At 46.5% G+C, this 22,203-nt stretch overlaps 2 protein-coding genes across 4 annotated transcripts in view; both read left to right on the top strand.

The window, feature by feature from the left end:
- The window catches only part of TBC1D9B (TBC1 domain family member 9B), a 30,489-nt gene extending 13,795 nt beyond the window's left edge, over positions 1-16,694 (top strand). The window contains exons 7-22 of one of the 2 annotated variants that reach the window (XM_090064049.1): positions 773-985; positions 1,332-1,493; positions 2,287-2,437; positions 2,957-3,171; positions 3,884-4,001; positions 4,858-5,143; positions 5,859-5,988; positions 6,846-6,944; positions 7,801-7,869; positions 8,384-8,624; positions 8,974-9,039; positions 9,819-9,890; positions 10,324-10,374; positions 12,483-12,536; positions 13,034-13,140; positions 14,064-16,694. In XM_090064049.1, coding sequence (XP_089920175.1) covers positions 773-985; positions 1,332-1,493; positions 2,287-2,437; positions 2,957-3,171; positions 3,884-4,001; positions 4,858-5,143; positions 5,859-5,988; positions 6,846-6,944; positions 7,801-7,869; positions 8,384-8,624; positions 8,974-9,039; positions 9,819-9,890; positions 10,324-10,374; positions 12,483-12,536; positions 13,034-13,140; positions 14,064-14,756 — 2,727 coding nt within the window. In that variant the 3' untranslated portion in view covers positions 14,757-16,694. The remainder of the gene's footprint in view (positions 1-772; positions 986-1,331; positions 1,494-2,286; positions 2,438-2,956; positions 3,172-3,883; positions 4,002-4,857; positions 5,144-5,858; positions 5,989-6,845; positions 6,945-7,800; positions 7,870-8,383; positions 8,625-8,973; positions 9,040-9,818; positions 9,891-10,323; positions 10,375-12,482; positions 12,537-13,033; positions 13,141-14,063) is intronic. The other variant, XM_090064050.1, reaches the window with a different exon arrangement.
- Positions 16,695-16,839: 145 nt separating this feature from the next.
- On the top strand, positions 16,840-22,020 carry MRNIP (MRN complex interacting protein). 2 transcript variants are annotated; one of them, XM_090064051.1, is made up of 7 exons: positions 16,840-18,263; positions 18,340-18,399; positions 18,491-18,588; positions 19,839-19,908; positions 20,196-20,338; positions 20,596-20,698; positions 21,241-22,020. In XM_090064051.1, exons 1-7 carry the CDS (start codon positions 18,204-18,206, stop codon positions 21,907-21,909), a joined length of 1,203 nt encoding a protein of 400 aa, XP_089920177.1. In that variant the 5' UTR covers positions 16,840-18,203; the 3' UTR covers positions 21,910-22,020. The 2 variants fall into 2 exon arrangements, with proteins under 2 accessions (XP_089920177.1, XP_089920178.1); XM_090064052.1 differs by lacking the exon at positions 18,340-18,399.
- Positions 22,021-22,203: the final 183 nt, after the last annotated feature.

Raw genomic sequence — 22,203 nt, forward strand, 5'->3', positions numbered from 1 at the left:
TGCATCTTGTTTGTGCACCAGCAGAACTGATGAGACTGGCACAGCTCTTTCAGTAGCTCTTGATAATGGCTGCTTTTGAGCCTGAAGGAAAGGGGAACAGTAGCACAAAACTCTTTTATATGTGCACAATGGAGGGGCAGGGGCACTAGAAAAATGGTGTTGCAGGGTTTTTGTTCTGCTCTGTGGAAGTGGAGACAGGCTGGTTGTTGCACACTTAACACAGCTGTCTACATGCAGGGCAGGGTGAACACACCTTGTTCAAAAGAAGTTCATTTACAAAATACCTTTCATATTCTTTTGCCTGTATTCAGCTTAGTAAATGGGGAACTGTCAGTCCTAGTCGCATTGCATGTTCTTACTTCAATTTTCAAGGTAGTTCAGTGATGTGGTGAGGGCAGTAAGATGTCTGTCCTCCTCTGCAGGAAGTTAACTGGGAAGTTCTTGTACTGTATGAGCTACAGGACATGAGGGGGTTTCAAAAGGAAATCAAACCACCTTGGCTGATAAGTTTCTATCTATTCTTAGGCCCTTTTAACAGGGGTGATGGTGGGTGGCAAAACTAGCCTGCACTAGTATGACACATACAACCTTGTCATATATTCTCTTGATGAGCTGGTAAAAAAAAAAAAAAAACAATACCAGGAGGGAAGTCCAGATTACAGTTGCCGTATGGGAGGTTAGGTGTTGACCTACATCTCTTGTTAGCATTCCTTTTAATAAACTGGTAGTGTAGGCTCTGCTAGATCCAAATTGCTGGTGTCTCTCTTTTCAGGTGACAATTGTTGAGAAAGCAGACAGCTCTAGTGTATTACCCAGCCCGCTCTCCATCAGCACCAAAAGTAAAATGACCTTCCTTTTTGCCAACCTGAAAGACCGAGATTTCCTGGTACAGAGAATCTCCGACTTCTTGCAGAAAACACCCTCCAAGACCCCATGTGGCAATGGCAGGGAATGGAAGGAGAGCATAAAGGAACCTGGAAATGAGGTACAGGAGGGTGCTGGGGCCTTGGGGCCAATTCTTGTGCTTCCAAAGCAATGCTCTTTGTAACATTTCCTCCAGAAAATAGGTCTGTCTTCTGGAGTCTAACACTGGGAGCCATAACCTGGTAGAGCTCCAAGCATAGAGGCTAAACTCCCTTGCCCCCTGGTGGTAGTCCCTTCCTGGGCTGAACTGCAGTGCATGAATCAAACAGCAGGGAGAACTCGCACTGTCATTGTCTTTACTGTACTTTCTCCATGGAAGGATCTTCAGTCTTGCACTCGCTAATGCAAAATGAACATCAGTAGAGACTTGCTTGTGATTTTTCTCAGACTGTATTCTTATTCTGTAGGAAGTTGCAGAGGTGCCTTCCAGCAGTCCACTTCCAATCAGCCCAGCCTCTGCTTTAAACAGCCACCCCATCAGCTTCTGCACAGGGGAGGTTCCCACGGCTTCACAGGGGCTCCTCAAACTCTTCAGGAGAAATTCCGAAGAGCTCTTGGGGCCCAAAGTGGTAAGCAGCTCACTCTCTTTTGATCTAAGACAATTAACTGTGGTGCATTTGAAAGTCATGTAGTAAAGCACTGTCTAGAACAGGCTAGTGCAGTGAAACCTTCCTCTTCCTTCCCGACTCCTAACCTCTGCCCAAGTATATCTCCATGGCCTGTTTCTGACACTGCTATGCATCCATTCAGCTTTGCCATTCATAGCTGTGACCTAAGCACCAACTTTTCCCGTTCTGAGCTCCTTGAGCAGGGATTGCTAATTATGCTGAATTCTTGTGCTTATGTAATGTAGAGAAATGCCCCTTAAGTGTCACCTCCCTCTAGAGTCCTTCCTAAGAGTCTTAGCTTGGGTACAGAGATGTGGGAATTTTAACCGTATTCTAAGAGTACTCCTTATACTGGTTATGTTTGTGTTGTAGAGGAGATTTAAGAATTAGTGTTGGGTCACAAAACGCACTTCACTTGGTAACTGTTTAAAACTGGCCCTTTGAGATGAAAGGTGGTGTTTGTTGACCTAGAGTGCCACCCATCACATCCTCCAGTAACTCTTGTTTGAATGACAGAAGTCGTCTCTAGTCACATGTCATATGTACTTTCATGTTTCAGATGTGAAAACACAGAAACTTGATACTGAGGAGTGGTTCATAAATTATGTAGCACATCCGTGGTCGGAAAGAAGGAATGGTTTGCAAGTGGCACTGAAATTTCTCAGTCCAGTTCAGAGTTGAGTATCGAGTTCACCTATGTAGATGGATGGAAATGCTTTAGTCCAGCGAAATTGTTCTCTTGATTCCTTTGTAGGCAAAAGAAAAGATGAAGGAAGAGTCTTGGAATATTCATTTCTTTGAATACGGGAGAGGAATGTGTATGTATCGCACAGCCAAGACCCGGGAGTTGATACAAAAAGGAATCCCAGAGAATCTTCGTGGAGAGCTCTGGCTCTTATTTTCGGGTGAGAGGTTCTACTGGATGCTCAGACAAGTGTCGGAGATAACATTTCTGGAGACCTCTGAGAAAAAGGTTGCAAGAGATAAATGTGATCCGTTTGGACACAAACATTTATTTTTAAGTGAAATAAATAATTTGGTCACAAATGCACTCCATCTGATTTGAAGGCTTAAGAACCAGATCATATGGTAACCTCCCTCCCTTATAGAGAGGGCTTCTGAAATTATGCTTGTGATAGTTGCATGTTTGATCGTGTCATGGTTCCAATGACAGCGTGTTGTAAATGTCCTTCCTCATCCCTTAGGAACTTCATGATCTGCTTTGCCTGAATGTTGATGTGCAGGAGTCAGGACACTTACCTGATTTTTACTGCAGATTTGTTTCTGACCCCTAGAATCTGCTTCTAGTTACTAAGGTCACATAGTACCCCAATCTGTGTTCCTTTGCTGAGGCTATCAGAATGAAAGGGCTGACTGGGGAAAGCAAATAAGGGAATTTAATTGATAACTGTTTGTTGCTGCAGGGGCCTGGAATGAGATGGTGACTCATCCTGGATACTATGCAGATCTGGTGGAAAAGTCAATGGGAAAGTATAACCTTGCCACAGAGGAGATTGAGAGAGACCTGCACCGCTCCATGCCGGAGCACCCAGCTTTCCAGAACGAGTTGGGGATTGCTGCCCTCCGAAGAGTCTTGACAGCGTATGCTTTCCGAAACCCCACGATCGGATACTGTCAGGTAAGAACATAGGCTGACCACCCCTGCTCAGTGGGCATGCCAGATTTTTCAAACAGCTTCCTTGATGCAGCCTTTAGAGTCTAGTGCTAGGGCAGGGCCCATGATGTCATAAGGCTTTAGTGGTCATCTGGATACAATTGGAGTCTGTAAATCAGAATCTGCTCTGCCCTTCTCAAGTGTCTGTAATGATACTGCATATTTCATTTGATTAGGGAGAGCTCCTGTTTCCTGGATACTGCATTTGCTTGCTCAGGAGAAATACTCATTTTCCTGAGTAGTGCAGGAGAGGCCGGTGTTCATAACGGCTGCATTGTTACCGCACTGCCTCTAACTCATTACTTCATAAACAGGTGCTCTAGAAACTCAATTTGAATTTTTACAGGTCTGTCTGATACAAAGGGTTCTCTTCATGCTGGTTTATTAAAAGTTGTCTTGGCGTTTTCATCATAAATACAATCTTTCAAGGTTTTAGATCAGACTGCTGCTCAAGGGCGAGTTGCCTTATCTCCACTGCTACAGGGAGCAGCAGTTTTGCACCAGAGGCTGACTCAGTCAATAGCTGGAAACAGTGCGAGCCCCCAAAATCCATGTTAATGCAATGATGTGTATCCCTGTTAAGTTTAGCTGGTTTAATACCCACTGCTCCCTCGAAATTTCCTCACCTGTTCTCCTTTTTTACATGCATATGGATTTCGCTTTACCTTTTGTTTAGGCCATGAACATTGTGACATCAGTGCTGTTGCTATATTGTAATGAGGAAGAGGCTTTCTGGCTCCTCGTGGCTTTGTGTGAGCGCATGCTGCCAGATTACTACAACACCAGGGTAGTAGGTGAGTCTTCATAGCATTCACCCTTGAAGCTTGGATTGTCTACCAGGATACAGCTAGCAGCACTCAGGAAAGGATGTCTTGTAATCATCAACTGATAAATAAGCTATGCGTTTTAAAGGTGGGTATTGGGGGGACACTAACAGATTAATGCTTTGACCTCATAATGTGGAAAAGAATTCCTGCAAACTTTTTGTATTCAGTCCTTTTAGAATAATTAAATTCTCCCTCTTTTGTACCATAAATGCATTAAGCAAGAAGACAGAGTATCTGAATATTAAGGAGTGGAGGACTTTCTCTGAGGGAGAGGTTTAAAGATAAATATGTTTGACCAAGATGTAATTCTTCCATGTGACCAGATTAGTCATAAAGGACAGTTGAAGTACAATTATGAGTAATGGGTTGAAATTAGAAAAAATAATGGCACATTTGCTGAGTGTGGGGTTTCTTGGGGTTTTTTTAAGTCTCCCAGGGAAATTTAAGATGCCCTTTATTTGACATTTCTTTGTTTAAACTGGACAAAGTACTAAAGAATGTGCTGCAGTCTCCAGATACTGCCAAATCACTTGTAGAAAAATTATCTTCCAACATGTTGCTAAGAGGAGCTTTTAAATGTTGCCCATCTTTTTGATGGGGTGCACAGATCAATCAAGGATTCATTGCCATAGCCTCTGCAATATGAGATTATATGAGATATTTATAATAATATAATTATACATTTTCATGTAATAATATTAATAATAATAATGCTGTTCTCATCAGTGTTTTATTACCATGGACCAAAGCTACCATGGACTTTTTGGACCTAGTACTTTGATGTCAAATTGTCTGACTTCTTCCTGTCTCCATCCTTTATTAGGTGCGTTAGTGGACCAGGGTATCTTTGAGGAACTCACACGAGACTACCTGCCACAACTGTCAGAGAAGATGCAGGAGTTGGGAGTGATTTCCACCATCTCCCTGTCCTGGTTTCTCACCCTCTTTCTCAGTGTCATGCCCTTTGAGAGCGCTGTGGTCATTGTCGACTGCTTCTTCTATGAGGGCATCAAGTTTATCTTGCAGGTGTCGCTGGCCATCCTTGATGCCAACGTGGAAAAGCTGCTAAATTGCTGTGATGAAGGTGAAGCCATGACTGTCTTGGGCAGGTACCCCTAACTCACTCTCCCTTTATAATTAAATGAATGACAACAGTACCCTTTGTAAAACCCTCCCCTTTCAGTTTGGTGTGAAATCCTTTTTAATTCCCTCACAGCTGTCACTGCTTAGTGGTTCAGAGAGCAGTTTTAGGAGGAAATGCTTTCTTTCATCTGGAATTCAAAGGTGTTCAGTTTACTGTCTTCTACTGTCTCTAGAAGACAAGGTTTTGGGGTTGAAAGCTCAGGTGTGAAGGGGTCCGTCATCTCCCCAGAATCCTCCAGACTTTTTTTCCTGGCATAGTGCATTCTTATGGCCCACCTTGTGTTTTGAAACCTGAAGCTTTATTGGATTGAAAACCATGGAGAATTCAAACCCACTGTGTCAGTGACGGCTTCTAACAGGAGAAGCCTCTTAGCACCTTAGAAGACAAATATCACTCAGTGTAGCAAATATACGTCTCCTCCACTGAAACGTTGATTGGCACCGAATGCAGCATCGCCCGCAGTGTTTGTTTGTTTTTTTAAACAAGGCTCCGAGGGTAATGAAATGAAAATTATTTGTACTACAGTGAAAGTGACAGAGGAAGGAGCATCTCCTGGGCAACTAGCTTGACTGTGTAAAAGAAGTGAGGTAATTTATTTAGAATATTACTTGTCTTCTCTTCAGATGGTTGACAGAGTCCTGGCTTTGTTCCTCTTCCCTCTTCCCCCCGCCACACTACAGGTACCTGGACAACGTAGTTAATCAGCAGAGCGTTTCCCCATGTATTCCACACCTGCATGCCTTGCTCACCAGTGGCGAAGATCAACCACTTGAAATAGACATCTTTGAACTCATCAAAACATCCTACGAGGTCAGGCATTGGGTAACTTTTACCTGAGTCATCTTTGCTGTCTGAAGCCCAGTACTTGTTCAGTCAAGACTTCAGCCATCTCCACTAGTTGTTTAGGGTGTACAAAGAGCACAGGGCTGGGCCACCAGTCTCCATGTTAAACATGGATGGGGGCTATAATGGCAACTTGACAAAATCTTGCCAACCAAACTGACTCTGTGTCTGTTAAAGCTAATGAGTCAGAGATTCCTTCCACTTTGTTGAGAGAAGCTATTTGAGTGGGAGAAACACAAAAGTTTATTCCCATAAGCAGGGCAGTCAGAAATTTGCACTTGGTACCTCCTCTCCTCCAATGCAGTGAGGAAGAATGGTGGGAAGACTTGGCTTTTTTTCTGGCCAACTTTTTTTTTCTTCTTAGCTACCATCCCTCTTTTATTTTTGTCTGTCATCTTTCTGTCCCTTTCAGTCCTCCTCCTGCTGTCTGTCTTGCACAGTTTCTTATTACTGCTCCCTGTTTGCCATCTCCTGCTGTCATTATGCCCTCTATTATCACACTGCCTATCAGTTCTTTCTGGTTCCTATCTTATTAAGAGAACTTCACTGCAATCAGTCTGACTAGTCCAACAAAGGAAAAGCCTATTTTCCCCCAGGCCTCTTTACAATATATGGATGTCTGCCTCATGAATTTGCATGTGGATTCCCAATGGCTAACAATACAGCACATCACACATACTTGCTCTTCTCTGTAGTGCTAGCCCACCTCTGCAGGTCACCCATAAGGTGGTTCCTGATTTGCTGACTACATGTCACTAAATGGGACATGTTTTTTCTTTGGCATATGGCAATGACCTAGTCTGGTTTTTTTTTCCTTACTGTAGAAATTCAGCAGCTTGAGGGTGGATGACATTGAGCAGATGCGCTTTAAGCAAAGACTAAAGGTGATTCAGTCCCTGGAGGATACAGCCAAGAGGAGTGTGGTAGGTGACACCAGAGTACATTGACTACCAACTGGCTTGTTAATATAGCACTGTTAAAATATTTCATTTTGAGCCCTCTGGAAACTGCTCTTCAGCAAAATTGGATTAGGGTGACTTACATTATTTACATTACCCATAGCTTCTTTATTTACTGATTTGGGTAACTCTACTTCATGTTAATATAATTTAACAGTTCTGGCTGATAAAGTGCTAAAACATGGCCCTTGTGGAATTATACTGGAAGGAAAATACGGAATACCAGCAGGCCATAGTATTTCCCACTGGTGTCTATTTTACTCATCACACTAAGTCTTTGAGAAAGGGGAGATAGCAGATGTTCCTTCGTAGCCAGAGATTGTGCTGTGGTGTGAGAAATCCTGCAGAGGATTCTGGGGCTGCAGAAAAAATATTTGTACATCACTGCAGCTTTGCTCTTTTTGTGCTGGTTCACAGACTAGCTCTCTGTGCTTGTTTCACTGTCATACATGTTCTAAATAAATAACAAAATAAAATGAAAGGGAGCAGTGACTTGTTCCCAGTTCTGATTACAGCCCAGCAAGGGCAGGAAATACACTTAGCAAAAAACTGCTCAAGAAGTGTTGTACTTATTCAGGAGGTTCAAGGGGGTAGAGCTGTTCTGCATGTGTCAGCAGTTTTGGCATCTTCCTGTTCCAGAGATCAATAGCAGCTCATAGCTGTCTCAAATCATCTTGCATTCCTTCCCCTCCCATTCTCAGACTTAGTATCTCAGCACTTCAAGATCCTTTCTCACACTGGGTAATACATTGTTTACAATAATCACTGTGCCTTCAGCTTTAAGAGAAATAAATGCTCATTTTGTCTCTCCCTATCCTAGGTCCGAGCTGTATCTGGTGATATAAATTTTTCTATGGAAGAATTAGAAGAGCTTTATGTGGTGTTCAAGGTAGGAAGCTGGCATGGGGAGAAAAGTGTCCCATTCATTCTGTCAGATACACAGAGGGATAGCCAAGTCTGAGAAGATGGCTCTGTTTCAGCCCACAGTCTGATTCATCACAAACAGATGTGGAACTTGGGAATAGATGGTGCCAGTAAGGCTGGCTCTAATATGTCTGATCTTATTGGCAAAGCTGACTGAAAACTGCTCACAGCATTCAAGTGATACCATGTCAGAGGGAAATGTAGATGGAAGGGAACATTTAATGTCTAATGTAGGGGAACAGGATTCAAAGCACCTTAAATTTTATTCGTACGTCTGCCACTGAAATGCTCCGTGACCATGAGCATTAACTGTTCTCCCTCCATCTGCTGGTGTGCAAGAGAGGGCTGGCAGTTTTCCAGTCTCAAAAGAGTATCAGAACCCTGCTTGCTGTGCTTTTGCAGTGCTCAGTTGCAAGGTGCTGTAGAATTTTCAAGGGAGAAGAAGTGGACTGATTCCTGTTAACCCTTTCCCCTCAAAGGCCAAACACCTGATGAGCTGCTACTGGGGGAGCAATCGTACTGCTGTTGCATGCCGAGACCAGAACCTGCCTTATTTGGAGCAGTATCGCATTGACCTGGAGCAGTTCAGAGAGCTCTTTGCCAGTCTGACACCATGGTCCTGTGGGCTCCACACGCCTGTGCTGGCGGGACGGATGTTCCGGCTTCTGGATGAGAACAGGGACTCTCTCATTAACTTCAAGGAGTTTGTGACAGGAATGAGTAAGTGGTCTTCTGAGAGATGCTGTAGAGTGTTTGAACTCTCCCAAGCATGGAACCATAGGGAAATGGTGGCATTTACCTGGGAGGGAGGGGAATGTCTTTTAAGGACCTGTGTGACAAAGTAAGAATGTCCTCTGACCAGATGGGTTAGACTCCATCCCTTGCTGTGGGGTAGAAAAGGAAGTTGTTCATGGGGCAGTAGCATGGCTTTTTTTCCATGCAGCAGTAGTGGCTGAAAACATGCACGGCCTCACATCACTCGCACAAGAAGGCTGTGGGTCTGTTTGGAGTATGCAAACAGCTGGTGACTCTTGGCACTAAGGTGCTTTCTCTCATATCTTCCCTGTAGGTGGGATGTACCATGGTGACCTGACTGAGAAGCTCAAATTACTTTATAAATTGCACCTGCCTCCAGGTGAGTGCCCTCTTCTTCCTTCTCTCCAGCACTCCTTGCTAGCTGCCTACCAGGAATGTCCTCCCTTAGCCAAACATGTGCGCTAGAGACAGAAGTTACATACAAACTGGTTTAAGTGATCAAACTGGTTTAAACCTGTACCAGAACAGAAGTTCAGTGCACATAAACTGCTTTTAAAATGACCAAAACCAGTTTAAGGTAAACCCAGTTGGATGTAGTATCAGACTTAACTGATTTAGGTCAAACCGGTTTATGGAACTTGTGTCCCAGATCCCTTCCTGGTTCAAGTTAACTTGCAGTCACCCAGCATCCCAGGATGCTTTGCAGCCCTGGATTATGCTGCCTGCTCCAGTGAGGCAGGGATTGCCTCCTCTGCTCCTTAGTCTGCTTCCTGTCTGTGTCAGCTTATGAGGGATTCGGCCTCAGGCTTCTTGACTGTCTGTACATAGCCATAATGTGTTGTTTGATACTTCAGTAATGATTATGAATCTCCTTGCTGAAGCACCAGTGGGTTGGGGACTATTTGAGCATCATGCTGCAGAGGTTCTCTATGAAAGGCTCATGGTTATGGAAAGATGGCTAGGTCATGGTCAGCAGAGAGCTGGTATTGTGTCCTGGTGCTTGAGAAAGATGGCTAGACATATGGGAAGTACTCCACATTCAAAATCCATGTAAGCAGCTGCCACCAGGGCAACAGATATGTAACGTGGTGGCAGATGGGAGGAAGGGGTGCTGCTGTTGATGTGCCTTGATCATATTGTTCTTCTTTGCAAGTACAGCTCTGAGCTCAGAAGAGGCTGAATCTGCTTTGGAGGCCACAAGTTATTTCACAGAGGATGCTATGACAGAAGGTAACACAAGGCCTGCTGTAAGCTGACTGAGAGGTGGAGGCTGAGCACCTCTGCTGGGGCTTGCAGTTTGAAGGGTCACCCTTCCATGCAGGGCTTCCCAGTAGGAGCATATTACATTGATATGGCGTGTGATGATTGTTTGGTGTTGTATGGTGGGGGATGGGTCAGGTGCTGGGCTGGTTTAAGCTCTGCATTTATGAAGGGCACAGCATGTTCTGAATCACTGTCACAGAGACTGCTGAGGAGGAACAGAAATATTACTGTCTGCTTTTATCAGCCTGTCTTTCCTGTCTCTTGGTTCAGGGTTTTCATGCAAGTCTCATTGCCTCTCCCTGTTTTTGTTTTCTCCTTTGTGTCTGTCTCTCTGTCTGATCCTCTTCCGGTTGTCTTTTGGATATTACCCTTCCCTCAAACCCTCTCTCTGCTGCTCCAGTATCTCCTTTTGTCTCCGAGCTGGATCTATTCCTGCACTGTGAGTCTCAAGGTTAGTCTTGGGGACGGGAGGGGTATGCACACATTGGGCACCAACATATGTCAATTTTATCAGCCAGCATCCAAGTCCCATCTCAAAAATACCTTAAAACTATCTTGATGTGGTACTGGCTCCTGGCCTGCCCATTATCCACAAAACACTGCCTCTGCAAGTAAAATGTTTATTTTGTCTTGAGCGTATTTTTAATACCTTTTGCTACTCGGGTTTACTTTGTGCAATGTAAGCTGCTAGAACTTGTCAAATAGTAAGCAAAAGTGTTAAATGTATGTGACACAGATCACTGCTATCTAGGGATGCACCGATTAAAGATTTTCTGGCCTAATACCAATAGCTGATTATTAAGTAACCATATCAGCCGATGCCAATCCAATAACCTGATTTTACTCTGGTTAAATCGGCGGGGCAGGGAGCAGGATGGAGCCATGGGCGGCTCGTCCGGGGGTGGGGGGGCGCTCCCTACTGCTGTGCACACCCCCCGGGGAGGCATGGGAGGGGCATGTGCCCCACAGATTTGTGCATGGTGCAGATGCAGGCTGTCCTCTATGGGCTCAGGGCTTTCTGCTCTGCTGCCTTTGCCTCAGGAGCTGCATGCTGGCTGCGCACTGCATGCCCACCTGGCAGTGGGAGGGACACCTTGCTGCCCCCACTGCTGCCAGGTGGGCAGGGGCTTGTCACTGGTGCAGGGCTCCCAGGGCAAAGGCAGCAGGGCAGAGAGCCCCAAACCCACAGCAGGCAGCCTGCATCTGCCCCACACAAATCTGGGGGGGCACATGCCCCCTCTCTCTCCCCGAGGGGGTATGTGAAGTGGCAGAGAGCTGCCCTCCCCCATGTCCCCTGGATGAGCTGCCCATGGCTCCGTCCTGCTTCCTGCCCCACTCTCTGCTGCATTGTGGGGCCTTCAGTCTGCCCATGCCTATTCTCTTCCCCACTCACCTTCCTCTTCATAGACTTACCTGCAGGGAGCTGCTCTCCATGCTGCCCGACTGTACTTCTGGCCATGTGCATGTGTGCAGCCACACACGTGCATGCAGGACCCCTTGCAGGCTAGAATGCTGCCTGCCTGCAAGGGGAAACCCACTGTTTCCCAAGGTAACCCAGGCATCCGGGGGCCCTGGCCCTGTTGGGGAGAGGGAACCTAGGTGTCCAGGGCTCTGGCCAGAATACATAATTATTGGTAAGCATTATCGGCTACAACAGCCAAAAAAAGCTAATAGCTAATGATGTAAATTTCTCTTTTATCGGTGCTGATCTGATAGGCAACTGATGTATTGGTGCAACCCTACTGGTACATATTGAATAATACATTTGCCAAATATGGTGCCCCACAGTCTTTAGAGTTGGGTGAATAATTAGTGTCAAATTACTCAAGGAATAGTGGCACATTTGAGTACTGTATTAGTTGAATACTGTTCCTCTGTACTTAACCTCTCTTGTTTTTGTCTCCTTTTTCCTTTCTTGGGATAACTCCTTTTTCCTTCCTGTAATAGATCATGTGGCTCAGTTTTCTGTCTTTCCAATCTGTCCTTTCCTCACGTTGTGTATTCTGTCTGTCTCCTTCCCACCCACCTCACTGATACTTTTTCTTTTTCCCCCACTTATCCTATTCTTTCTCTGTCTCTCGCTCTCTCTCCCCACTCACACTGTTCACTAAAGGTTTGTGTATGCTGATACTTTTCTTCAAATTACTGGAGCCAGTTGAACTATATCAGGGGATGACTTTGAGAGAGGTTATTTTTCCATAAGTTGTCAGAGTTTTGAAGGAACTTGCAATTTGAGGACTGTACCAGTTAGCAAGCATGGAAAGCTTCTTTTCTTCTATAAGAGCTCATAAACTTGGATTCTGCAAACTGGCTGACACTTACCTGGGAAAGGCTCCCTACTATGCGCATGTTGGTTTTTTTTTTTGAGCAGTGGCTTTGGTGGTCCTATTGACTACAGTAGAAATAGGAGTGTTTTCCCTAATTATATTAAATCTACCCACATGTGACACTTTGTGGGTTTGTTACTTGTTTTGTTCATGACTCTATATTATTATAAATGGGATATTTGCTGAGTTTGTTGTGCGGTTGTTTTTTTATATCTATAATATCAATGTTTAGAAGCAGCTGCTCAGGAAGATAAAAGAGGTGGAAATGGGAACTCCAAGGAAAAAGGTAATGCAGCATTCCTCAATATATAATATATGGCCTCTTGTTCCACAGCATTTCTCAAACTTTTGGCTCTTCCAGTGCCAAGTGTTTATCCTCCTACTCTTCAGTTCAAAACAAGGAGGTTTTCAGGACTTCCTTTGTGGGGGGAAAAAAGCACAGGATGATGCAGGCAAGCCAATAAACATTGTTATGCCTTGCTCATATCTGTTAAGTGTTCCAGCTGGAAGGGTCTTGATGGACTAGGGAAGCCCTAACTAGACAAGCATAGTTTGCGTTACTGCAGAATTTACAGAATAACAAAGTTTTCTATGACTACTAAGCTGTTGTAGTAATGTAAAAGTTTTCTCCTCTGAACTTCATCTGATAAATTGTCTCAGAGTGGTGTGCCCTTCCTGGACCATGCCTGGTAAACCCTCCAAGAATAGTATTGTTGCCAGCATGTTTCGTCTTTAGTCGCAATCTGTTAGCCAGGTGTTTAATAGCCCGGCCTTGTCTTGCAGAGGAGAAAAGTACCAGTCCTCAGGATTACAAATATTACCTGCGCATGTGGGCCAAGGAAAAAGACACCAAGAAAGAAACCATCAAAGATCTTCCCAAAATGAGTCAGGTAGGAAGTGACCTCATGTTTCTAGCTGACAAGTTTTCAGCCCGGATGAAGAGAGGAAGTGCACAGCTCTTCCAGTATGCTTCTGTCTTCACCTGCCTGTTTCAGTAGGAAGAATTCTAAACAGCATCAGACTCTGCAGTGGCTCAGTGATGAGCAAGCTTCTGTTGGAGAACTAGTTTGAGATTTCATGTACAAACCAATTTCATTTGTTTTAGGACTTGAGGCTTTTACCTGTTTCTGCCTCCAGGATCCTTTTTCCTCAGAAGAACTCTGACCTAAGTTTCCCTTCTGTCAGACAAGGTTCTTTGGCTAATCTGATACTTTGTCTGCCTTTGTCCTTAGACCTACATGGCTACAACCTACACCCCTCTATAGCTGCACATTTCAAATGTCATCTTGGTGTCAAGCCCCTGGTCTCTCTATCTGAGATTTCAGTTGTTATTTATAGAAAGATAAAGGCCTCTTGTTAACTTGTAGCTCCTTATTTTATAAGCTCCTGTTTTTCCTTACTTCCGTACCACCCATAAAAGCTTGACAAGCATATATTTCTCCATTTTAATTTTTTTTTCCCAGTCCAGCCATCTTTATGTGCTGGGTTTTGGGCACAGAATCAGATTCTCTCCTTTCCTTTCAAATATGCGTCTGTTGCCATTTTATGAGCTAGTGATACTGGTAGCCCTGCTTTCAGCTCTATCTGTTCTCCACAAACTTAGCTTCTGCTCCCTGAGCGAATAAAATTCATATCTCAGATTGGAGTCTTCTGCATCTCATAGGCATAAGATGCTACTTAAAATGCTTGGGAGTGGTGCTGATGCTCTAAGAGTAGGACTAACTACAGAAAAGCAGAGAGTAGTTCCACAAACCACTGGAAATTTGACAGAGGTTTCACATCCTAATCTGGTTTCATTTTCTGTCACTTAAAGGAACAGTTTATCGAGTTATGCAAGACCCTTTATAACATGTTCAGTGAGGATCCAGTGGAACAAGAGCTGTACCATGCCATTGCTACTGTAGCCAGCCTTCTCCTCCGAATTGGGGAAGTCGGGAAAAAATTCTCCAACCGCCCCATGAAGAAAGCTGATGACTGCAAAGCAAATAATACCCAGGATCCTGTTAGTGAAGAGGAGTCACCGACATCAGAACACAGTCAGAATTCAGCAGTAGAACGGCAACTCCAAGTAGACCCTGAAGATAGAGCTGCTGGAGATGCACAAGCAGGAAAAACCCAGCAGGAAAACCAAACTCTGGGGGATGGGGGAGGGGAGGGAATAGGATCTCCTTTACAGCTACTTTCAGATGATGAAGCCAAAGATGACATGTCCATGTCTTCCTACTCCATGGTCAGCACAGGCTCCCTACAGTGTGAAGATATTGCAGATGACACTGTCCTGGTTGGCTGTGAAGCCATGAGTTCAGCTGCAAGGTATGGTAGCACTGTTGACACTGACTGGTCTATCTCCTTTGAGCAGGTCTTGGCTTCCATGCTGACGGAGACAGCCCTGGTAAACTATTTTGAGAAAAAGGTTGATGTTCTACAGAAGATAAAGGACCAGAAGAAGGTAGAGAGGCAAATCAGTTCATCCAGTGACTACGAACTCTCCTCCGTGTCAGGCTGAACTCAAGAAAAACAGTAACCTCTTGGGAGATAAGGCAGGAAGATGATGACACCTAGCAGATGGCAGGAGATTTTTTTTTTCTTTATTATTACTGAGACCAATAACTTCACAACTGCAGTAGAGTCAGCTGAATATGGGGCTCTTTCATGGTGGCAATTTAATGTAGACAGTTTTCCTGGATACCCTAGTATGTGGGATTACATTACATTCTCAAGAGCATGAAAGCCTTTAGAACCTAATAGCCCACAAGGCCTAGACTTACCACCATAAATGATGCATGTCTATCTTTTGCTATCTTTTTTTAATGAAGTTTTATTTCAGATACAGCCACTCAATGCCCTGCCCTCATTGCTGTAGGTTCCTGGGTAACATTGCACAGCAGATGCAGCCTGGCTTGAAACTGTACATCTTTGGGTGCTACCCTGTGAGCTAATGCAGTGTGTCTAAGTGCTGTATGTCCTTGGCCTATAACATAGTTTTGCTAAGTTCTTAGATGCTGTGTTGTAACTGCAGCAAACTTAAGGTGTGTCCTGTTGTCCCTGGTACTCAGATGTACATTTCTCAGATGTGGAGGTTCCTGCTGAATGTGACTTGCCATTCCAGGAGTGTGTAGGGGAGATCTCACCATTTTACAAGACCGTTTGATGCAGATGCTGTGTTCTAATCTCTTTTTAACTCTGATGCAAGGAATTGTTGGTGTGTGTGAATTTTGTCCTTGAAGCCACAAGCTCCTTGACATTGTGCCAGTAATACTAAGACTGTAACAGACTGGGTCAGCCTAGGGGGTTAGATGATGGATGAAATGAGGCACCTCCTGACCATGAAAACAAGTGAGTGGAGAGCAGTATTTGCAAGGTGGCGGTACACAGATCTGTTTTGCTCTGTTGCTTTCAGCATTAATGATTGTGCTTGAGCTGTCCCCACTTCCTGTCAGCCCAGCCATTAGAGGAAAAGTATCTATATTCTGATTTACTGCTGGTATTTCATTTAGCTTGCTAATGACAGGTACAATGATTAGAGCTACCCCTAGTAAATTTCTGACGTATCGGTGTGTGTACCAAGCTCCCAGACCCTTATCAAGTCCATTATCACAGAACAAGTATCTCACTCAGGAGAAACCAACTGATGGTATCTCACAGTGAGCAGGAGCATGGCTGATCTAACTTCTAAGGGGCAGAAGATTTAAGGAACAAGGTGTTGGCTGTAGCTGCTCCTTGTGTCCTGTGAAGTACACTACTTTCCAGGAGTCTGAGCTGGTTTGCTGTACAAAGGAGTTCAAAGGGTCATTACATCCTCAGCAAAGCAGGAGCCAGGAGGGGCAGAGCAACACATTGCTCTTTTGGCTTCAGTACTAGAAACCAGAGCAGACTAGCTCAGCTACTAATTCAGAAGATTGTCACTGAAGAGACTGATTTCCCTTCTGCAAATCAGTGGTGGCCCGGAGGAAAGTAGGGGCTCCATTTGGGAATGATGGCCTCCCTATGGGATGGCATACCCTCCCAGGAAGCACTGTTATTTCCAGTCGTCCAGATACGTTCATCTCATTACACAAGCACCTGCGTTTCAGGTATACGCGCCTCACTAGCAGAGGACAAGAAAGTTGGCAGGCAGCGCTGAAGGCGAGCTACATTGGTACTTCTGGCTAGCATTGTTCAGTACGGGCTGGAGCCATCTGATGGATGTTTCCATTGAACACGCTACGCAGTGTGATAGTGTTATTTTTTTGTGGAGTTCTCTGTATGTGTTCACAGCCAGAACATGCTTCTTAATTCTCTGCCTCCTGGCTCACATACTTTTTGGAGAGCAGCCATTAGTAAAATTGCTTTTACTAATTATTCAGTAATTTATTGTAACTTTTTTAAAGTCCCAGTACTATGTGTGATTTTACACTGTCTGTGACCGATCTGTCGTGTATTCAATAAACGAACTGGAACCGCATGCACAGGCCTAGATAGGCTCTTGCTTTGCTACGTTTATCCATGGGGCATGCAATAGTGCTGCGAGGTGTACGATAGTTTCAACCCTTGTACAATGTATGATCAATAATAGTAGTAAAGGTGTTCAAAACGTGCAGTAATTTTTGAGGCAGTTAATTGATGTAGCATATGCAAAACCCAAGTTCTCAGAGTCTCAACCAACATTTGGGTTTGCTGTCAGTACTTTCTTATGACAGCTTGTCTCAAAATAAATGCTTCAACTCTGACCCAATTCTCACTCATTCACTGGTGAGTTAGAGAGCAATATAACCTAAATAAGGTTATTTATTTACATAACTATTCAGTGTATGATGGGTTTTTCAGCAAATACGGTAATTTTGAGCTTCCACTATGATAATTTTGTATTTAACACCTGGCAGCACTGGCATGCAATTTCCTTCCAACTAGACTGTGTCCCAGATGCATCTCTAGGGCAGGAAATCGCCTGCAAGCTGGGGGGAGGATTGCTTCTCTCCCTCCCAGCCCCCTTGATGCAATTCCTGTCTCCCTCATTCCTCCAGAACTGGGCACTGAGGTTCTTGCTGCACTTCTCCTTGCACCTTTTCTGTTCCATGCTCCCCATCTGGCCCTGCCAAGCCCCGTGACCTCCTGGTAAACCTCATCCTGGCTCTGGCCAAGCTGACTACCCGCTCCTCCAGGAAGGAGGTTCTGGCCGGGGGGGAGCAACCCAAACAAGTCCACTTATGCCTCTGGGCAGGGTTTCACTAGTCAACATCCATGGGCTCCCTCCGTTCACTTGGGCTGAGTGCTGGCTGGCACGCTCTGCTGTGTCCCCTTCCAGCTGCCTGGGTATGAACCTGTGACCTCACCCCCTTCCCAGCTTTCTTGCCATTTATCCCTAGAAATCTGTTCTGGCCTTGGCGGCCTCCCTTCTTACAGGAGGTGCAGAGCTACGTTTCTCAACCCGTGGGTAGTGACCCGAAAGTGGTGGCAAGAATATTTCAAAGGGGTGCAAGCTGCGACAGGGCAGAGGGGCGGCAGGAAGCTGGCCTGCCCCTTCCAGTGGGGAAAGAGGGGCTAGGCTGGCACCCATGCTTGTGGGGTCAAGGCAAGGGGGCTGCAGGGCAGGAGTGAGGGACACCAGCATGGCCCAGGCCAGGGGCATATGTGTCTTTGCAAACGGGTCCCAGTAGGAAAGGCTGAGGACCGCTGGCTTCGAGCTTTCCTGCGTTTCCCCAGTGGTGTAGGAGGCCTGTCTCCCCCCGCCCCCGCGCAGGTCCTGCCCTCCTTGGCTCTGAACGACGGCCACGCCGGGGAGTGCAGGCACCTCCATCCCTGCCCCGCGGGCTGCGCGCCCCCCGCCAGGCGCCAGGGGGCGAGGAGCCCCCATGACACCCGTGGTGCCCTGCGCGCCACCTCCCGTCCCCGGAAGCGGGAGCTTAGCACGTGACCGGAAGGGGCAGTTGCCAGGGCCGGGAGGCGCGGAGGGCCCTAGCGACAGGCGGGCGGCATGGCGCAACGCTTTCAGGTGCTGCGGTGCTACTCGTGCCGCGCCTTCCAGGTCCAGCAGGTGGGTGCGGGACGGCGCGAGGGCCGGTGCCGGGGCCGGGCCTGGGCCTGGGAGCTCATCCGTGTGCTCCCCTCAGGTGAAGCGGAGCCGGCGCTGGAGCTGCGCCGCGTGCGGCGAGCGGCAGGCGCTGCTGCGGGTGAGTGCGGCCGGGCCGGTGCCGAGGCCGCGGCCGGGGTCTGCCTCCCCCCGGCGGCCCCGCATCCTCCGCTCCCCGCTCTCCCCCGCAGGACTACGGCCGGGGCTGCGCCGCCGACTGCCGGCGCCACGTCCAGAAGCTGAACTGGCTGCGGGGGGAGGCGGAGCAGGCGGCAAGAGCCGCCGCGCGGTGAGTAGGGAGCCGGGCGTGGCGGGGTGTTGTGAGGACCTTCTTGTGCCCTCCAGGGGCATTTGGGGCTCCAGGGTGTGGGGGGTCCTTGGTCCTCCAGGGGCATTTGGGAGTCCCTCCAGGGTGTGGGGAGGGAGGGCCCCCCCCCAAATGGCTCTCCAAACCCCAATCTCTGCGTGGCCGGTCGGAGCCGAGCTACACTCCCTTCCCCTGCAGGGACCGTGCCCCCCCCCTACTTCTGCACTTGAGCTGGGCTAAACCTTTGCAGCGCTGGCTCGAGCTCCTTCCCCTTGTGAGGCTGTTTGGACCTGCTGGTCCTTCGTCCCGGCAGATTGTGCCTCCTGTGCTCTCCCAGGCCGGCTGGATCTGACCGGTGGATGAACTGGGCACTGCCAATCTGTGGCAGTGATGCTATAAATCCAGCCCATCAGGCAAACACTGGATGTGCAAAAATATGGAAGGTCTTTTTAGGAAAGCGACCTTGCAGCCTGCACCAGTGTTTGGTAGTGAGAGACCCATCCTCGTACTCTCGGGCTCAAGTGCTGGAAATTGTTTCCCCCCATTTGGGGCTCAGGTGGACAGCCCTACCCCACCTCCCTCCTGTCTCGAGGCTTGTTTAGAACAGCATTTGGGGGGATGGCTTCTCTGCTAAAAAGACTGATGAACACTGCCTGTTTGCTTCCCTGCAAAATCCACTTTGCAGGGCACCTGACCACGAACTGTCTGTCTGCAGTGCTGCTGTTCTGTTGGAGCTTGTTTGTCGAAGTCCATCATCTACCTAGACCATGCAAAATAGATGAAGGGCTTCAACGCTGAATTTCTGTTGCGTGGCGAGGAAACTTTCTGAAATTGCATTGCTGTTGCTGTTCTCAGTGCGCTACAAGGATTGTTTGTTTCTTCCTAGCTGATGTAGAGGGTTTAACCAGGCTGCCCTGAAAGGTGCTCTCCCATGATCAATTAAAAGTTAACAAATCTGTATTGACCTCTCAATCAAGCTTCCTACTCTGGTTGTGTGAGAGGAAGGGAAGGCCTTCCCCTAACTATTCAGGCCCCTTCCGAACCATTTGAAGATGCACCTTGTCCATTTCTACTAGCAGAGCTTACTGTTGGCATCTGCTTTCTTGTGGGCTTGTGTTCATGTGTGCTTCTCACCCTGCATCTGTCCCTTGTGCCTACAGTTAGGTGAGTGGAGAAACGTTTGAGACGCACATGAGCGCTCTGGAAAACCCAGATTAAACCTTTCCTTTTAGGTGCATAGAAGAATCAGTAGATGACAAAAAATACACAACAGTTGAACCTAAAGGCAGTTTGGGCTGGCAGGTAAGAGACAATGCAACAACAATGGTATTTGAAACTAATAGAGAAAGCTACCACCAACCATGAGTAAGGAGGCTCCAGCATGTTGGAGGAAAGGGGGACAGTACATGGGTACCTTCTGCTCCATGTTGATGATGATAACCTAATACAGCTCACTTTAGGGCCCTGAGGTACTGAGCACTCTCAATTTGTGCTGAAGGCAGTGCAAGTTTAGGTCCTGAGCATTTCTTGGGGACTCAACACAGGAAAGTCTTACTGTTGCTGTTCTGACTCATTCTACAATGCCTCAGGAGCAGGAGGTGGAGGTCAGACCCTTTGTCAGCCGCTGGAATAAATATCTGGATGAGGGCGGTGAAGGTGTGGAGGAAGAGGAGGAGTTGCATGCAAACAGACGGCAGCTCTGTTCGCACCAGAACTGTGTGCAAGAACAAAGGTGCAGAAATAATTTCTTCCTTAATCCTTACTTTGTTCTGATCGATGGGGTTCTGTTTGGGCAGCCTTGGCACTAGGAAGAGTTTCTGGTGGGGTCACTGAACTCAGTGGAGGCTGCAGTAACCGATCCATACCAGCCTGGGTGAGAACCCACCTACTAGTAGATCTGCTCTTCTAAAAATATCTGCTAGTTTATTTAGGTTGAGCTTCCTACCTGTGTTAATCCAACCCCTCTGTGAACTGCTCCCTCCCCACCAGGAAACACGGTAGCAGCTTCCACAGCAGTGATGCCCAGGAGCACTGCGAGGAAAACAGAGCTTGTGGGCTCACCTACCAGGCCAAGAAAGTCAAAGCCTTTGAGGTATCCAGTTGTGGCAAATGTTTCCTTACCTGTAAATGATTTTATTTTTGTTTGCTTGTACCTGTGTTTGTACAAAGGTTGATCAGACAACTAAAATATCAAGTGTTATGCCTTCTTATATGCATAATTAAGATTGTATGTAGCTTAACATGGTCTCTTTTCTGTATTTAATAGTGCAACTATGTGAAACAGCATTTAAGTATGATCAGCCTTTTTAGCAAAAGATTTTGTCTCTGGAGATCATAAGGGCAGGGGCAGAGAAAAAAAGAAAATCTATTATTATCCCTGCTTCCTGGGATAGCAGACCTAGCCAGCGCAGTTGTGTGTTGTCCTGGCTGCTGCCTTCATTCATGTGTAGGAATAACGACTGGGCCAGCCTCGCTTCTGCCTTGAGTGGAGCAATATAGATTAGCAGAGAGACAGGTTTCAACAACAGGATTACAACTTTGCATGCCTGTTTGTTATCAGCTTTGTGTGCAGCAGCATCACTTCGTTTGGCTGTGCAAGCTGATGCCGTAGCTCACCTGAATTTCTGCTTACAGAGCAGGAAAACTTCAGTAGCAGTGACTGAACAAGATCATGAAGATGTCCTGCGTGATAGTATCGTGGCTTCTGCTCCCAGTCAGCCTTTAGTATCTGAGGCAAGTTCCAGGGTCAGGTCATGTCATGTTACTGCTTCTAAGTGGAAAACATTTCTCTCATCCACCACTGACTACGTTGAAGATGAAGGTAAAACAACCCTTACAGCCCATAAGTTAGAGCCACTCAAAGCCACTGCAGCAGACTTCCCCACCTCCGATGGATCTGCACAATGGGAAGAAGAGTCTCTGTCTCCAGATGCGGTTGCCCAAATCAAAAACAGTTTCAACAATAATAAATGCACTGCTCAGCAACATGCTTCAAAGCCACACAGCACCGCAGCAACCAAGCATGTGAAAACTGCCTTTAACATCAGCAGTGAAGCAGCTGGAGATATGACCTGTGGAAACTATGAGGATCACCTGATGGGGGCAGGAGCTGCTATTGCAGAGAAAAACAAAGAAAGGCTTTGCGTGGTAGACCGTACTGTGATGCCAGCCAGCAAACTGTCCGAGGCCTCTGTGACACCTTCTGCAGGTTCTTTTGTGAGCTGTAATGTGGTGTCTGACCCTCTTACCACGCCATATAATGGCCTCTTTTGCACAGGTGATGACTTTGATGATGATCTTTGAGAAGTTCTGGGCTCCAGCCTTGACCATCTTGCCTCACCACCCTGATTGACAGGGCGGTTTGCTAGCCACTATATTTGTTTACAGTATATTAAAATAGTTTGAAAGAGCAGAGCCCTAGAGTGTTGTATTACTGTCTTGAGAAATGGTCACTTATGCTTCATTCTAACAGTATGAGGAAGGGCTGTCTTCGTGCAGTTTATTTTCTACTGGAAGTTGGAGGACTAAAAATCTGTTCCCTTGATCTGGGAGTTGTTGTGTTTGTATGTGTTGCTATCTCTACAAATAGCAGTATTT

This window comes from Crocodylus siamensis, chromosome 10, assembly GCF_052110815.1.
Source record: "Crocodylus siamensis isolate JL-2025a chromosome 10, ASM5211081v1, whole genome shotgun sequence".
Lineage (NCBI taxonomy): Eukaryota > Metazoa > Chordata > Crocodylia > Crocodylidae > Crocodylus > Crocodylus siamensis.

Coding starts and splice junctions, on each gene's coding strand:
- MRNIP (XM_090064051.1), top strand. CDS start 18,204: ATGGCGCAACGCTTTCAGGTGCTGCGGTGCTACTCGTGCCGCGCCTTC. Junction 18,264..18,339: donor GCGCCTTCCAGGTCCAGCAG/GTGGGTGCGGGA, acceptor TGCTCCCCTCAG/GTGAAGCGGAGCCGGCGCTG. Junction 19,909..20,195: donor AAGGCAGTTTGGGCTGGCAG/GTAAGAGACAAT, acceptor ACAATGCCTCAG/GAGCAGGAGGTGGAGGTCAG.